We start from the raw sequence: 17,667 nt of genomic DNA on the forward strand, positions 1-17,667 counted from the left end.
ATGACCAAGGCAGAGACAGGGCACTGGGGGGGTGGGGAGTGGATCTCCTTCTGCCCCCTTGGCTCACTAAAGGGCTGCGGCGTGACTCCCTGGCCATCACTGTCACATGCTGTCTGAGCCTTGCTCATCCCTTCCGCACAAGATTGCATCTGCCGGCAATGCTCTGGCACTTAGTGCCTCTCCTACACAGCTAAGCAGAAAAGGATGAAGCCCAGAAATCCTTGCATAAAACATCAGCACTGGCTCTGTTCCCAGGATACTTCCACAGTGAAAGAGGCAAAGGCAGGATTTGGTATCTGATGTGTATTGCAAAAATCATTAGAAGAATCATTCTTTGCAGTTACTCGAAATGTGTCACACAACCGACCATTGCTCAGGAGCAATTTCCAGAGCAGTATATTTCAGTTCAAAATGGATCAAGGAGAAATGTTTATCTGCTTTTCTGCTTGCATTGTCCATCCACGACTTGCATCTCCCAGGCAAATTCTATGTGAACAATGACTAGGCACCACCCAAGAAACAGCCACTGGCATGGGCTGTGTTAAAAAATGAAATACGTGAGCATCAGGGTAAGACAGCCCCCTTTCCTCCCCCTCCTCGCCCCCCACAAAGTAATTCCTGTAGGTGTGGCCAGCAGAACAAGCAGTGCCTGTGTTGGCTCTCATGGTTTCATAAGCAGGGTTTTGTTGTTCAGTTACACTGATTGAGGACTTTAGGGATTGTAGCAAAGCAGCTCTGTATGTACATGCTGCGTTGCCTTTGTTGGAGAGGGTAGCTCCCACGGACCCTGTTACTGCAGTCATTTTCTCTGTCAACTGACAAAGTCTAAAATGTATGTGCATTTATAGTTTGTGTCTTTGAAAAATTGGGAAGATCAGAATGTGTTAATTTTGTCATTTATTATTATTATTATTAATTATTATTATTATTATTTTGTTTTGTTTTGCTTGCTTGTTTTTTATACTCCTGGTGGAGGGAGCAATATGGTTCTTACCAAAGAAGCAACTATGGCATGATATTTGTTACTTCTATTTTTTTTAGAAAGTGTGTTCTATTTGAAATGCCTCACTTCTAAGGAGAGCTTTTATGTTAAATACAGGGCTATTAGGACATTTGAAACATTGATACATTTTTTACAGATGCTCAGCAACTTAACACCTTATTAACTGCCAAAGGTATCAGAGTGCTGTCAGGGCAAAGGACTGCTGTAACACCTAGGACTGCAAGGCTGAAGCAGTAGCAGGTCTATGATGAATCCAAAGACAATAAACCTGATTTTATCAGACCAATAGACAACATCTTTAGTTGCAGAGATCTTTACGCTTTGGGTCTCATTTTTCAGACCACCGTTCAGTGTCTGCTGAGATGATCTGGGCCTCTGTTGAGCTTTATTAGTAGGAATCATTTTTTCATTAAAACCTTGCTTCACAGACCATCAGATTTCCCTCAGACAGTTGTATATGGGACTGTACCATACACAGTCCCACCTGTATATGGGACTGTCCCATCTGTATATGGGACTGGGGATCTTCAAGAATAAGTAATTGTCTTTTTGTTAACTTGTGCTGTCCAATGTGTTTTTTCTTTCTGATTTTTGTTACTTGTCCTCAGCCCAGAACACAACAGAAAGCCTTCTCACTTTAGGATGAGGTTTTTGGCCATTTTAGGATGGAGCACACTCAGTCCTTTGTCCTGAATCAAGTACTCTCATCATACAACAGTATTTTCAGGGAGATAGAATGCACAGTCAATTATATTCCTATATGCCTTATACTTTGTTAGAGCTATTTGCCCATGCTTTCTTGACATAAAGGTGCAAGAGGCACTTTGGAAGAGTAAGAGAGCATAGCTGTTTCATTTTAATCAGCTGTTAATCATCAGCTGTTTTCATTTTAAGGTACTACCTCTGCAAACCAGAATGTCTAATTCATCAGACCGCTAGACAGGAGCCTAGATGGTTAAATTTAAATGAGAAAACCTAATATCTGTGAAGCAGCCTTGGATAAACACAATTTATAAATTAGCTGTTGAAATGACCGAGTTTAGAGTTAGCGTTAGGTTTCTCACACTTAATGCAATTGCCCACATTACTGTACTTCTGGCTGTTCTAGTTTGGGTATCTGCCATTCACTGGTTTAGATGAGTCTTGCACCTGAGAAACCTTTCATGATGGACACTGCAATGAAATCAAAGGTTTTTGTAAAACTGATGGCTTGACAAAAGTGGTAAAAAGATACTTTGGTCAAATTGCAACATGCTTGTCAGACATTCAGATTTTGCTGTTTTTGCTACTTGTGTCTGCAGAGAATTAAGTCAGTCTCCTTCACAAGCAGCATCATGATCTGACACTGTGTTGGTCACGTCACATTTGCTTCACACTTCTGACTGATTAAGTGTTTATCATCCAAACTCCAAAAGAACCACTTTAATGTTGAAAGAATGTTTATGTATGTCTATTATTCTGACATTACTTGAGCAATGATAAATTGCACCCAGAGAATGAAAGTTCTGGCAGGCTCAAATTAATTGAGGTATAAGATATGACACAGAGTTTCAAAATGATCATTCCATGCCTTAGGTTGATAATGAAGCAAAAGGCTAGAGTCCCAGTGCCGTCAATCACCACACAAGGTGCAGCAGTCCTGGGGAACAGTCTGAGCTTGCTCTTTTATTATTGCACAACAAAGGCAGCCAGAGGCAAGAACATAAAATACACAACATCCAAGAGCCATAAGATTTTTTAAAAATAAGTTGGTATCCATTGATATTTTTGATGAAAGCAAGAGAGGGACTCTTTATCGGGGAGTGTAGTTATAGGAGAGGTGCTCCACCTCTCTGATTATCCTCATGGTCCTCCTCTGGACTCTCTCTAACAGCTCCATGTCCTTCTTTTGTTGGGAGCCCCAGAACTGAATGCAAGGCTTCAGGTGGAGTCTCACAAGTGCAGAGCAGAAAGGGATGATCACTTCCCTCGCCCTGCTGGCCACACTTCTGTTGATGGAGACCAGGATATGGTTGGCTTCCTGGGATGCAAATATATGTTGCCTGTTCATGTTGAGCTTCTCATCAACCAACACCCCCAGGTCCTTCTCCTTAGGGCTGCTGTCAATACATTCTCTACCCAGCCTGTGTTTGTGCTCAGAATTGTCCCAGCCCAGATGCAGGACCTTGCACTTGTCCTTGTTGAACCTCATAAGGTTCACACAGGCCCACCTCCCAAGCCTGTCCAGGTCCCTCTGGATGGCATCCCTTCCCTCCTGAGTGTCAGCCGCACCACGCAGCTTGGTGTCATTGGCAGACTTGGTGAGGGTGCACTCAATCCCACTGTTCGTGTTGCTGACAAAGACGTCAAAGAGCACCAGTCCCGATACTGACCCCTGAGGAAATCTACTCATCACTGGTCTCCACCTGGATATCAAGCTGTTGAACACAATTCTTGGAGTGCAATCATCCAGATAATTTCTTATCCAACAAGTGGTCCATCCATCAAACCTCCGTCTCTCCAACTTAGAGACAAGGATATCATGGGGGACAGTGTCAAATGCTTTGCACAAATCCAGGTCAATGACATCAGTAGTTCTTCCCCTATCCACCAATGCTGTAATCCTGCCATAGAAGGCCACCAGATTTGTCAGGCATGATCTGCACTTAGTGAAGCCATGTTGGTTGTCCTTATTTTCCATGTGCCTTAGGATAGTTTCCAGGAGGGTCTGCTCCATGATCTTGTCAGGCACAGAGGTGAGACTGACTGGTCTGTAGTTCCCCAGGTTTTCTTTCTTCCCCTTTTTAAAAATGGGATTATGTTTTCCCTCTTCCAGTCACTAGGAACCTCTCCAGACTGCTGTGATTTCTCAAATATGGTGAATAGTAGCTTAGCAACTTCATCTGCCATTTCCCTCAGGACCCTTGGATGCATCTTTTCAGGTCCCACGGACTTATGCACTTTGAGGTTCAATATATGGTCAATAGATTGTGTAAGAGCTGTAGAGAGAATATATCATCTCAACCAGTAAAATTCGTTAATTGCTGATATTTGGGGTACTACAGTGATGGACTTACAATATTCAAAGATATGTAGTTATTTTTAACATACACATTGCCTTTTCCACAAAGTTTGTTGTATTCCACATATGCAATAACTTGCTGGTGCTTTGCTGGCACCTATTCTGTCACTTCACAGGACACTCACCGTTGAGATATTGTACTAAATTCCTTTTGAAAATTAGGCCATGTAATCTGTTTTGTAATGAGACAGGAGGTTATTTCACATGATGAAAAATCAATTGTTTTTTTCAGTGACAAAAAATATTTCTGGACATATATTATGGTACATTTTTAGGATCTGTTTTTATATCAGATGCTATCTGAAGATAAATATTTGTTCTTATAGCATGTTACCATAGTATTTCAAGCTTTATTTGTACGTTTAAAGCACACCTTTTTTTTTTTTTTTTTTTTTTTAAACAGATCTAACAGTTTGTATGAATATATATTAACAGGAAAATAAACAAACAAACAACATCAAGGTGAATTATGTACCCTTCCTGGAATATATGAAGGATAGACACATGTAGCAAAAGATTCAATTACACAATAGTGCTGCACTCCAGATAACCAGTAACTAGAATGTCCATTGTGTAAAACTAAATGTTATTAAATGGCATTAGGAAATTCTTCCTTAATTGCTTGTGTTGCGTTCATCAGGATGCTTTCTCCTTTATTACCAAAGCACACTATTAAAAAATAATGCTCCAGGAATTAATAAGTCATGAGATTGGCTTTAAAATAATTATATTTTAAGTTGTTAAATAAGCATCTGTTTCCTCTTTTTCACTATGTTTGGATAGCAATATCTATCTAAGGCAGTCTCAAAATATTTCTTTTAATTCTTAAGGTTTATTTTTTTTTTTCTGTCAGTTTGTTAATATAGATATCAAAAGCCAAGAATATGACCTCACTGGACTTACAGAAAATAAGATCCTGAGAAGGAGCACCTATTACAGTTATCATGCTAAAATCCTAAGACACAGCAATGTCAACTTGCCTTTGCAGTATTAGACCAATGGGCTGATCATTAGCATTGTGTATGATGCAACTATGATCCAAATTTATTTGCTGTACTGTGGTCATATGTGCCATGTATCCTCATATCTTGTCCTCAATTTAATCTGTACAGCAGCATTCCTGTAATAGAGATGTGGTCAAGACTGTGGGTAGCCTCAAGAATACAGCTCACAAACCTGTCAAAAATGCCTGAAACAAAAGAACATTCACTTTTACTTTGAAGAGATGAAAACCAAACCCAACGAATTTATCAGCAATTACACCATCCTTTTCTCAGGGGATGTGGAGACCTCAGTATCCTCTCTGTTTTACATATTTGAAAATGCTTTCCCTATCCATCAGTCTTTTCCCCTCAGACTAAGCAACAACAACAACAAATCTTTTTTATCTTTCCATATTTCTGATCATTTTTGTTGCTTTGTTGTTGCCCTCTGGACTGGTTCCCACCTTCCTTGCCACAGAATTATTGAAACTGGGCACAGTATTTCTGCTGAAACCCTACTGTAGCTGAAGGTAGAAGGATTTGTATTACATATACTTACACTTCCTACCCATTATGATGCTTGCTTTCCTTTTGGAATAGTATTATTATTGACTGAGGATAATGCTTAGACATTTCTCATGCATTCCTACATCTCCATTGTATTTTTGCTAGGAATTTCTGCCTAAACATTTGCTCCTCATCTTGCAATTTTATTGATGATTGTGGCATTTTTCAGCTGACAGATGCAACATACTTTGAAAAGCTGAAGGAAGGGAAACTTGGGAGTGGTAGATAAGAAGGTGACTTCAGCTCCCCGTGGATCCTATTGCTCTGTTGTGGGATACAGCTAAGCAAAACTTGTATTTATGTCTCTTGCAAATTCATTTCCTCCCACAAACAAATTCACATTTCAAAAAAAAAAAAGTTGGTGGTGTTGGTGGTTTGACTGCTGGTTCCAACATCCTTCTAGGAATTAAAAATAGATAGACATGAAGTTACAGTTTCATTGGTCTTCTCCTTTTTTACAAAACAACGTAATTAAGGAAATTATTCTGGAAGGACAGTAGGTGCTCAGAAATTAAGAATATAAAAACTAAAAACCTAAATCATAGGTACTTTGTTGAAACCAAGACTGTCTGTATTTCCTAACTTTCTTTTCTTCTTAAAGTCTCAAAGGTTTAGTCATTACTAGCCATGAGTCTGCTTCACTGGTTCATGCACTAGCCTAGGTTTTGTTTCATCAGTCTCTGCCAACTGAAAATGGCTGCTTCATCTAAATTGTACCTGACCTGTTCTCTGCCCACTCTAATCTGAGTTCTTTACCCCTGTTGCTGCCGTTAATTATGTTAGTCATTTAATCATAGGTAATCTTTTTGCAGTAGTGACTGAGGCAAAATAAGCACTAACTGCTTTGTGTTTTCATATGTGTCATATATTATTAGCTTTCCTTCCTTCCCACACAGTGGAATTAATATGCTTTTGATCTTCTTATTATTAATGCACTTACAGAAAGTTTTCTTGTTACTTTTAATGCCCCTAACTGTATCCCATTTTCTGGACTGGCTGTTCTGCTTTGCTGTTATATGCCTGTATTATTTTTCTGTGTTCATGCTTAACAATTTAATCTACTTTTTAGCATTTTGTACAATTATTTATCAAGTACCAGACCACTGAAAAATTAGGGCTTAATCAAAATGATCTCTGATTATACTTACTATTTTTCTTTTTAGTTAGGACAATTTGTGCTTGTGATTTTAGTATTGTTTACTTAATCTTTACCAGTTCTCCTGAAGTCCTTTTCCCCTTCCTTATGATTGCCATAATGTCAAACTTTCTAATTCTCTGAGTGTACTAAAATCTCCATTTTTGAAGACCATTGTTGTTAATATTTTGTTGCTTTTTTCTTGCTGTCTTAAGCATTATGAATTAGATCTTTTCACACAAGTTGTCTTCTATGTGCTACATGTTCCACAAAAGTCTCTGCATAGTTCTGTGCTCTGGATACATACATTAGTTTATTTTAAAAATTGCCATCTTCAACATTATGGTAGACTACATTGCTGAAATATATTTTAAAAGTTTTTGGCTGCAGGAGCTGCAGCCTGTGGGGGACCAGTTTGGGAAGGACAACATCCCCTGGGAGGGACCCCACACTGGAGCAGGTGCAGAGAGTGACCGTGAAGGAGCAGCAGAGACAAAGTGTTAGGGACTGACTGTAGCCCCCATTCCCTGTTCCCCTGCACTGCTTGTAGGAAGTAGGTAGAAAGACTGGAATTGAAGATGAGCCTGCTAAGGAGAGAGTGCTTGGGGAAGGTGTTTTTAGTTTTGTTTTTGTTTCTTACTATCCTAATCTGTTGTTAATTTGTAATAAATTAAATTAATTTTCCCAAGTCAGGTCTGTTTTGCCTGTGATAGTAGTTGGTGAGCAATCTTCCTGTCCTTCATCATGACCTATGAGTTCTTCCATTGTATTTCATTTTATTTTCTTCCCCCTGCCTTGCTGAGGAGGGGGAATGAGAGAGCAGCATTGGGCACCTGGCAGCCAGACCAGGTAAATCCACCACAATTTCACTGGTGATTTCAACTGGTGTTGAATAGGATCCCATCATAGTCGGTAGAGATTCAATCAATGAGTTCAAACTGTGAACTTATTTTAGTTGCATATTGGTAAAATATAGGGGTCTCTCTACTTCAGTGAAATCAAAGTGCAGCATAGAACAAGCATCCGGGCACCAAAGATGAGACCTTCCCTTGTCCATTGAGGCAACAGGTTCCCAACACATTCCTGACCCATTTTTTTCAATAAATAGTACCTAGATAGGCCATATGATAAAATGCAGTTTATAAGCACATGCTTAGTAGACCAGCCAGCCAAATGTATTCACCTCCAAGGATGAAGGATTTAGCAGGACAAGTTCTCTCAAGCGTCCTTCATTTGAACTAGCAGTAGTAAAGACATCATTCAACAATGTGGATAAGGCATATTCAGACTCTTAATATTGCATGTCCTCTCCCCGTTTAGCTGAGATTTTTAAGGTACCTTTGTTGTTTTGTCTTATTTTTACATTAAGCAGACATTTTAACAAATATTGCTATGTTCTACCACACTCACATAGCTAAAAGTACATGGAGTGAACTGTGGGAACTGGTAATGGTAGTTGGATGCCACTTTTTTGGATTTCTGACTTTATGGAAAGTAAAATCTATAAAGAATGAAAGATCAAACCCTGAAAACAGACTTAGGAAAGGAAAGCTCCCTCCTGCATGTGTTCTGGGTCAGGATGAGACAGAATCCCATTGGGTATAGGAGGCATTTGGAATTGTGGAATATTAAGCTTCCCACAGATTATATGGGTAATGAAATCACAATATATGTTCATATATGTCTAATAGACTACCATCAGTTAATGAATGTCATATTGATTTCTTTACCTATGGATTTATTTGAAGCAATGAATGCATTTACTGTTTTAATTGAAAATTATATTTTTTTCCGTAACAAAACAGGGTATTTGCTTTATGAGTCTCTATTTTGAAAAGTTATGAGACACAAGACAGTAACGTTGCTGGATATGAGGCTGCCTTCTGCTTGGTGTTAACTCCTGATCTGAAAGGACTCCTGGGATACAACAAGCTATAACTCTTTGGCTTATTTCTTAACTTTTTATTAATTTCTTGTTTCCATTTGTTTTTATTGCTTTATTTTCTTTTATTGTGTTCCAGATAAAATGCATCATCAGGGTCATTGTATAAACCTAACATGGTTTTTCTCTTTATTTCAAGACTTGCAGTTCATAAAATATTGGTTGAAGACTTGCATCCAGTAAATCATCCACCATTAACTTAGATAGCAAAAACCTGTAATTCTTATTCTCTTGTAGAATCAAGTGAACATGAAGAGAAGAGTACAGGTGTCTCAGGTGAAGTATCTTCCACCCAACCTTGCCCTGCACCAGGATATACTCAGCCTGAAGAAGCAAAGGAGGATATGGATGTAACAAAGCAGACAAAACCAGAGGAGAATGATGACTTGGGCCCATTACCTGATAACTGGGAAATGGCTTATACAGAAAAAGGGGAAGTCTACTTTATTGAGTGAGTGTTATTAATTTTTCTTCCAATAGATGTATTGTATTTAACTGGGTGGCAAAATGGTTTGTATGGTTGAGTGGAACATTGCATTCCTCATTAAAATACTAGGAATGTTCTGGCTGTCAAGGCTCCTGAGAGCTGGTAGTAATCCCTACATTACCAACTAACATTGAAGCATACTGTTCTTTTTTAAGATAGGAAACCAGACTTTAGTACTTTGATAGCAGCAAGTAAAGCTGTTGTGTCTACTGTATAAAGCAAGGCTTTTCTGCTGTGTTGATGCCAATGGGAGAGTTGTTCAGTCACTGGGTTCTTCCACACTTCTATGGACAGAGGGGAGAGGCTTGAACTTTTGCGAATTTAAGGAAAGAAAGATAGGAAGGCTAAAAACTACCCAATAAACAGTAGAGGGAGGCTGTTTTGTATTTAAAAATGATAAAAGAGATAAGTGGACAATGAGGAGGGTTAATTATATATAGAACTTTTCCCCATTGGTAGGCTGTAAGTACCTGTTGTTACTGTTGTTAATTAGACAACTCATTGAATGAATGCATATGAAAGTTCTTTCTTTCCTAAGTGCAGTCATTAATACACGTTACCAGAATAAGAACAGAGCAAATGAGTGAGTTTATATTAGCCTGTGTTTAAAAATAAATAAATAAATAAATAAATAAATAAATAAATAAATACAATGAAAGAAAGGAAAAGCCAATATATTCATCAGTACAAAACTACTAAAAGAGGAAGCAATAGCATTTATGTTTACTTTAAAGAACTGCCTCAAACAATTTGGAGCATTAGCCATTATTCTGATCACTAGTAGGTAAAAATAACATTTGGCTATTTCACTTCTGTTTTAAGTCCCTTATTTCATGTAAAATTTTATTACAATAACATGAAGCACAAACATGATAAGAATAAAGTTTTTGTACATTATTCTTTCATAAACACTGACATGACCAACTATAGCTTCTGGCATATGTAAAGCTGAAAAGAGTGGTAACTGTTAATACATAAGTGTCTGCTGAAAAGGGCAAAAATATGCTTATTATAGAAAACAAATAATTATAGTAACTTTGCCCAAGCAATCAGAGAAGAAATAGGATGACTTCAGGGTTAGTCCAAACCTTTGTTTCTTTCTTACCTCACTACCATATTTAATTCTTCTGTTCATACTGAATGTTCTGACAGAGAGCAGACTGAATTATGTGGTACTTTTTTTTTATATGATGTAACAAAAACCTGTGATACGTGTTTGGGGTGGAGGGAGGAGCAAGTCACTAACACACCAAGCTGTGAGAGTGGCAAATACTGAGGCAGGCAATTTGATAGAAAATAAATATATATTTTGCAAAAAATACAGTGAAGAAAAATAACCTAGACACTCTACAAGAGTACCCATTCCAATCTCTCAAATTCCTTTGATGTTACAGTTTACTTCCTTTCCTGGAAAAGCTCTGGTTTAAACAACTGTTCTGACAATGCACATCATTCACTTCCAGTAAATGGATGTTATGTAAAGCAGAGAAATCAGTCAGAGGTACAAACTGGATAGCAAGACTGTTGTAAGGGCTCCTTGCCTTTGGAATTATATTCTTGAATAATGTAATTGCAAATAAGTGTAATCTCACATCTGTAAAAATACCAAATTATTTACTAGAATCCCAGTAAAGTAACAATTCTTTGATCATTTCAGTTTTCACATTGCTCAGTCTTCACAGGGTTAAGTTGGAATGTAATGCCATGGGGATGCTGTTAAATTGCCTCTTTGTTTACAAGTCACTTTGGTTAATGGCATAAAGAGACTCCATTTGCTTTCGCAAAAAAAAAAAAAAGGAAAGATAAAAAGACAACAAAAACCTATTTGTCTAGCATCTCCCTGAACAGTAGTAAAGATTATACTAGATTATTAAATAATACATGAAAAACAAACATTTTTAAAGTGTAGATCACAATGGGTGAAAAAAAAAAAAAAGTCATACTAGACAGCATATTTTATTACTTTAAATGAGGCTCTATTGAATTGTGTCTTTGAACCTTAAGGACTTCAAGCCATAAGCTGTCTCAAGTTCCAGGTTGTCATAGGTATACCTAATGGTCTTAGATTAAATGGAAGCATTTTCATTCGTTTGAAACTGATCTCTAAAATTTCTGTGAGTTCATTTATCAACACTGCCATCAGAAGTAATGTGGCAGATTTATAGTGAGAGGGAGTGTCTTCAGAAGAAAGATAACTGTCTGTAGACGGTATTTATTTGTTAATCATTAATGGCCCAGTTAGCATTTTGTAAAGCACACTGTAAGGAATTTCCTCTGCCTCAAGCTCTAACAAGAAAAATCAGTCACCAGATTCACTGGATAATTCAGAGGACGGTTGTATTTCAGAGCATGACTAGGTTTGTTTCTTCATTTCTTTCCGTTTTTTGACATAAGTGCATGACCCTATGTTTACCTATATTAGCATTCAAAGACAGAACAGGAAGAGCATCCCTTCTTACTGCATAATACTTAGCACTGTTTTTCAGGAAGATCTACTTAAGTACATTTCTTGGGCTGTGTCCAGCCTCCCTTACATATGGATCTGAATTTTTAAATACGGGCACACACAACACAAATAGGAGTCCATCTACAACATTTGCTTTCATTTAGAACATATGCTAATGAGAACATGCAATAATTAAAACACTGTATATAAATTGGAACACCTCCAAAAAGACTCCAGTTCTCCTCCTTCTTCCCTACTTTAAATGGGGCTGATGAGTGTGATCTACTTTGGTGTGTTTAAATAAATTGTAGCTGTCACTGATTTTTAGTTTCTCCTTCTCACAGGGTTAAGGAAAGGCTGAAATTCCGCATAGCCTCCAGACTTGACCTTGCCAATTACTCTTAAACCATGTGCTAAACATTGGAGTCTTGTATTGTCCTCGCAGTCAGGAGACTTTGGCTCTTTTAGATCTTGGGCAATTCATGCTTGCTGAGTCGTCCCAGTGCAAGGGTGTACAAAAGAATCAAGTCTCAGTGCATCTGCCAACATGTGCAGTCACCCTTAATTCCAGTATTCACCAGCTCTCAAAATCCATCACTTCCATCATTATGTCATAGTCCATCCCATAGAGGTGGTCTATTATGATTATTATGATACTTGTTTCCAAAATATATAATTGATTTTGCCTCTCTCTCCAGCCCTCTACCCACTTAAGGAGCAGAGGTCTCTGGAAGGGGTGCAGGGAGAGTAAGACATTAAACTGTGAAGAGCTACAGGTCATCAAGCTGAGCTACAACTAAGTGCTAATGAATATTCTCAGGGACATTACATAACCCATAACAAAATCTATTTACCTTATCGTTCAAAGCAAATTTTTCATAATTCTACATTAGTGATAGTTTTCTTAGTGGAGGAAAGTCTAAAATAAACTTAAACCTTTGTAACGCATCTATAAGGGATCATCTTCTTTGACTCCTGATGATGATTTTTAGGAGAATTTGGCCATATGAGGTTTACCAAACCACTTTACAGTACATCTCACAGATACAAAGTTTCTTCCTCCATTAACACCTACTTCCCTGATCTTACAGTCAGCATTGCTTTTTGGACCTGTTGTAGTATCTCTTTTAGTTGTTAAAGCTGTTTTTTTATGAGAGCACCATAAAAGACTACAAAACAGCTATAAAATAGGTCTCTGCCAAGGACTCTCCTCTTCACAGTAAAAAACAGCCATTAAGGTTTTGAATACAGCTGGTACTATTTCAGGTGTTACCTGAAAAGAAGTACAGCTACAAATTGGAAAAGTAAAAAACCTGACCCAGTTTGTTTCTAAGAATATTGCTACTGGCTTCAATGGGATCAGTATTTCTTCTTAATAATTTTAAAGTAAGAAGGTCTTTTGATTGCAAGAACAGCATGTTTATCCTAACATCGTGCTTATTTTGATTCCTGTTTGCTCCATCAGTTCACCATCAAATAGGAGGGTATATTAGTTAACACTAACTGGTTACATTTGATACCTTTATCTTTCATACTAGAAGACGCTGAAAGTACAGCTAAAAGTGCAGTATACTTCTGCTCAAGATTACTTCCATATCCTGCAACAACTGCCCAATCTTTTATGAGCTAGCTTGGCTCTTTTGCAACTATGTTATGAATCAATGTATCATCACCATGTTTTAATTTCATGTTTATTTCTGATAGTTTAATTTACTAGCAATTTAGATAAACCTTCTAAGGACTTGTTTCACTTTCTGTTTAAATATTGACTTCTGACAGGACTCCTCTTCTTTGAGAAACAAGCTGTCTTGTATCAGTGTGACTTTATTGTCTGGACAGTTATGAATCATCAGAGCTCATGTGAATTTGATCGTAAAAGTCCATAATTCTCTTTCCATCTTCGTATAGTGTATTGAATTGGTTAGTTTTGGCATAGCAACTATCACATCTAGTCTTTGATTTTCAGTATGACATGCAGTGGGACAAGCACCAGAAAAGACCACTCTCGGTTTCTTCTACTGCAACCAGTTTTTTACCTTGTGACAAATTACTTTGGAATGAGGGAATGGTGGAACTGGAAAGAACTTGAAAGAACTTGGGGAATGCTGATTTTTTTTCTTCTCTTGTATTTTTCTGTTCTAAATACACTCTCAACATGTAGTAGTGATATATTTCTTTTGCTCTCAATTGATTTTTTTTAGTCTATGCTGACATCCAGGCCAAACTGCCAGCTCAACTCCTGTTGTCTTTCTTCACTTTCTAATTTCTTGTCTTTCCCCCAAATGTCTCTGCTGCTCTGCAGAACTCCTCTTTCAACACCTTTCCTCTGACATCTGTAGTGGTATTATATTTTTTCACCTCATTTGCATTTAATGAACTAGAAGATTCAGTTCACCTGGCTTGCCACATAGCATTAGGTATCTAGTTGCCAAGACTTTTTCTGCAGTCAATAGAGAGAGATAATTACCTCCAGAAGCTGATTTGTCCTGTTCTAAGATAAAGGCAAAATTTGTCTGCCTAAATGTAGGTGCTTTTACCAGTAAAGATACCTTAGGATATTCAAGGATGCATCTGCAGTAGTGTGTAGATTTTTGTCAGGAGTACCCTTCTGAAGAAAATCTGCTTGTCTCCACTCACTGTGGTTTGGTTCACATCTTAGAGTACATGAATTAGATTACTTTCAGACAAAACTAAAAAGAAAGTTGATCTCTAGGAGTGCACTTAATTGACTTTAATCCCTGGCAGGGATTCAGTTCATCACCATGATTTGAGTTAAAGCTAGTGTGGATTCCTTTGAGTCTAAATCCTGTCCATATCTACATCAGCAATATCAGCAGACTGCAGAGTGTCTGGTGCTGATGGTGTTGAAATGCTTGGTGCTGATGACCCAGCTGATGATCCAGCATCCACATCCACTGGCTCTTTGCAGTGAGCTCTTGAGGTATGTCATCTAGTTTAAACTCAAGTGAAAGAAGATTAACAGTTGGGAGGATGCTCAGTGTGTAAACGAAGATAACTGGGAGACTCACTTGAATCCTGATCTGAGCCAAAGCATTACTGTAGATGTATAGTAATAACCCAAGCCATCTGCATGCACCTGGCAGATTGGACACAAACCCAATGCCCTTACTGCGTGGTAGCTGGAAGCCATTTGAGAGACAGCATAGAGACACATATGATACTAAGAACATATGTTTAGGTCCCTAGTCCCACCCTAAGACAGGTAAAATAAGTTATTCTGTATAGGTGCCTCTCCCTTGGGTAGACAGGAATCCTACACAATTAGTTGAATAATTTCCAGATGGCTGAAGTCACATGAAATGACGCCCATTCTTTGTCAGAATCTAGCTAAGTCAAAAAGAGTGCCTTAAACAGCAGAAATCACCATAGAAGACTTCAGGCATTTATATATTCATTCAGAAATCTTACATATGCATCTTCTGCTCCTACAAATGCCTAGAGGCACCACCACTGGGTTTGAGAAAAGTACATAAGTGCTTATCAAGGCCCAAGGCCACCTGGAATTCACAGGATGGGCGTCCTTAGACTTGCATCTCTTAAGGACCTCACACTCCCAGCACACCTAACAAAGACCGACAGTGTGAAGTGCAACACGAATTAGCAGTCATAGCTGCTCTCATTCAAATCATAGCCAGAGGAGGATTCCCTTCTGTATCTGTCCCTACATATGTGCAAGAATTTTGGGAAACAACCCACAAAGGATGAATTGCAAAACTGCCATTTTATTGTTCTGCTCTCCTGCCACTGTCCCCCTACATAAAAATTATTTGAAAATCATTGTTGTTCTGTCTGAAAAGCTCTGCAGATGTACAAACCTTAGGCATAAAAATAAATAAGTAAATAAAGAGGAAAAGAGTAAGCATTTTAATGTGGAAGTCAGGTGGTCTACAGTGCACTTTGTTTTTCTCTGTCTCATATACTCTCCTTTGCTCAAGCTGTTATATTGAGGACCATCTTGAATGTAATGTATTTACAATAAAAACCCAAACAAACCCATATGTGCCGTCCCCAAATACACTGAAGCAGCACATTGGTAAATACCCATTTTGAAATGCCTCTCACAATAACGTGCAAATTACATACCTTGCAAGAGTCACAATCTATAATAGGTTGCATTGTTTTCAAAAGACATTAAAGCTGTTACTGTCAGTAAGTGCTTTCTATATTCCCTTCAAAAATGTTTCAAGAGATTTTCTGAGGGCTTTGTTAGTACAGGAAACTTTATCTATCAAGGTGCTTTAAACTGACAGATTGCTAACACAAATCCATCATATTAAAAATGATAAGTTAATATACTGTGTAACAAATAATTATAATAGTGAGATAATATACTGTTAAGTAAGAAGAGCCACACTCCCACTGTTGGTTTTCTTGTTTGGTTGGTTAGTTTTTTTGTTTGTTTGTTTGTTTTCCTTTTTTAATTCCTAGTGGTATGGGTGAATATCCAGTGAGATTTCTGGAGAAGCTCTGGTGCTAGTACCTAGGTCTTGTATCTTGGACATAAAGAGTCTGCAAAATTTTAAAAGCAGACTTACAAAGAGAAGGTGTAGAAGAGCAAGAGGTTGAGTCAGTGTTTCTGGAAAGTATTATGAGAGTTCTTTTACTCTGTTTAAATCAGCTGAAAAATCTTTTTTTACATAAGTTTAGAATTGTCTATAATTGATACTAGGGGATACTGATTGCAATAAGCTATTACTGTTAGGTGAAAGAGTACTAGGCAATGAGGATTTAAATTAATTTTATGATAATTATTGTATTTATTTTTGCTACAATGTTAATCGTTTCTGGGTTTGATTTGTTGGGTTTTGTTTGTTTTTTTGACATTATTCTTCAGAGTTACAATACACCTCAGGCCTAAAATTGTTTCTATTTTGTACAGCAGGTAATAAATTAAGATGAATTTTAAAATGTTATGCTACTCCCATGCTCCACCTGCATGAAGAAAAAACAATGAGATTCTTCATTCACTGCTTTGAAGGGTTCCAAAACTGGGAATTTGTTGTTGATTTTAAGATGGATTCTAAGGCATACCTGGTTGATTTTCTAGCATCCACCTCTCAGCTCAATCATCCTAACCATTAATCAAGATCATGGAAATTGTGTAAGCATGGCCTTTCTAAACCTGTCCTTTAATAATGAGGTATGGTTATTGCTGAGTAATGGAACAGTGGCCAGTGGAAAACGCTGGTGAAGCCACAGCTGTATTTCTCACAGGATGCTTTTGCTGCATCACTTCATTCTCACTCAGCCAGTGACAACTGCTCCAACTGCTTTTTTGTGCATTTATTCCACAACTGCTTCTGTTATTTATCTGCAACTCATTCATAACTAATCTGCAAATCCCCAGTCCCTTTTCCTTCTGGTCTGTCTATAAAACTCCCCAGAAGGACACACATGATTAGACCTAGTGGTAAGGCAGACAGGAAAAATCCACTGTGCATTTCACAGGATTTTTAGTGCTTAAGTAACATTAAAGTGTGCACATCTTATGCATCAAATATGTGTTAAAGTTACTTTTGCCATTTATATTAATTTGGCCATTTTACTGTTCCTTCTGTCTTCTTGTCCATCGTTAAAGCTTTCGCATCAAGGCTTCTTTTAATTAGATTTAGAACTCTTTTGAAGCTAAATATTGTCTCCCTTTAGCTTCTACAAATTCTAGTCCATTGCAGGATTGAAGAGGGAAGAGGCAGAGCCCTAGGACTCAGGGGAGGTGGCATCTTTCCTGAGATGTCCCTGCAGCCTTTGACACTCAGCAAGCCAGCACCATCAAGCTTTTGCTCTTCCTCTTATTCGTAGCCTATCCTATCCATGTGGGGAAGAAGCTGCCTCTTTTGTGTCTGTGTAGCTGGCTAACCCCAATTCTAGTCCTTGCTAGAGGACAGATAACAGGAGGTTATCTCTGAACAACACTGGATGTGCTAGCACAGCACAGCCTATGAGCGGCATCTCTCCAAAACCCGCAACTTGAAAGCTGGCACAAAGGAGGCTGGAAGAGGACCCTGCCAAATATATCTCCTCT

General features: G+C 38.0%; 1 protein-coding gene across 16 annotated transcripts in view; it reads left to right on the plus strand.

The window, feature by feature from the left end:
* Window positions 1-17,667, plus strand: part of MAGI2 (membrane associated guanylate kinase, WW and PDZ domain containing 2) — a 771,534-nt gene that overhangs the window by 503,239 nt on the left and 250,628 nt on the right. For all 16 annotated transcript variants that reach the window (XM_048068443.2, XM_066990186.1, XM_066990188.1 and 13 more), the window contains one exon: window positions 8,929-9,142. In XM_048068443.2, the coding sequence (XP_047924400.2) occupies window positions 8,929-9,142 (214 nt within the window). The remainder of the gene's footprint in view (window positions 1-8,928; window positions 9,143-17,667) is intronic.

Source organism: Anser cygnoides, chromosome 1, assembly GCF_040182565.1.
Source record: "Anser cygnoides isolate HZ-2024a breed goose chromosome 1, Taihu_goose_T2T_genome, whole genome shotgun sequence".
NCBI classification, from domain to species: domain Eukaryota; kingdom Metazoa; phylum Chordata; class Aves; order Anseriformes; family Anatidae; genus Anser; species Anser cygnoides.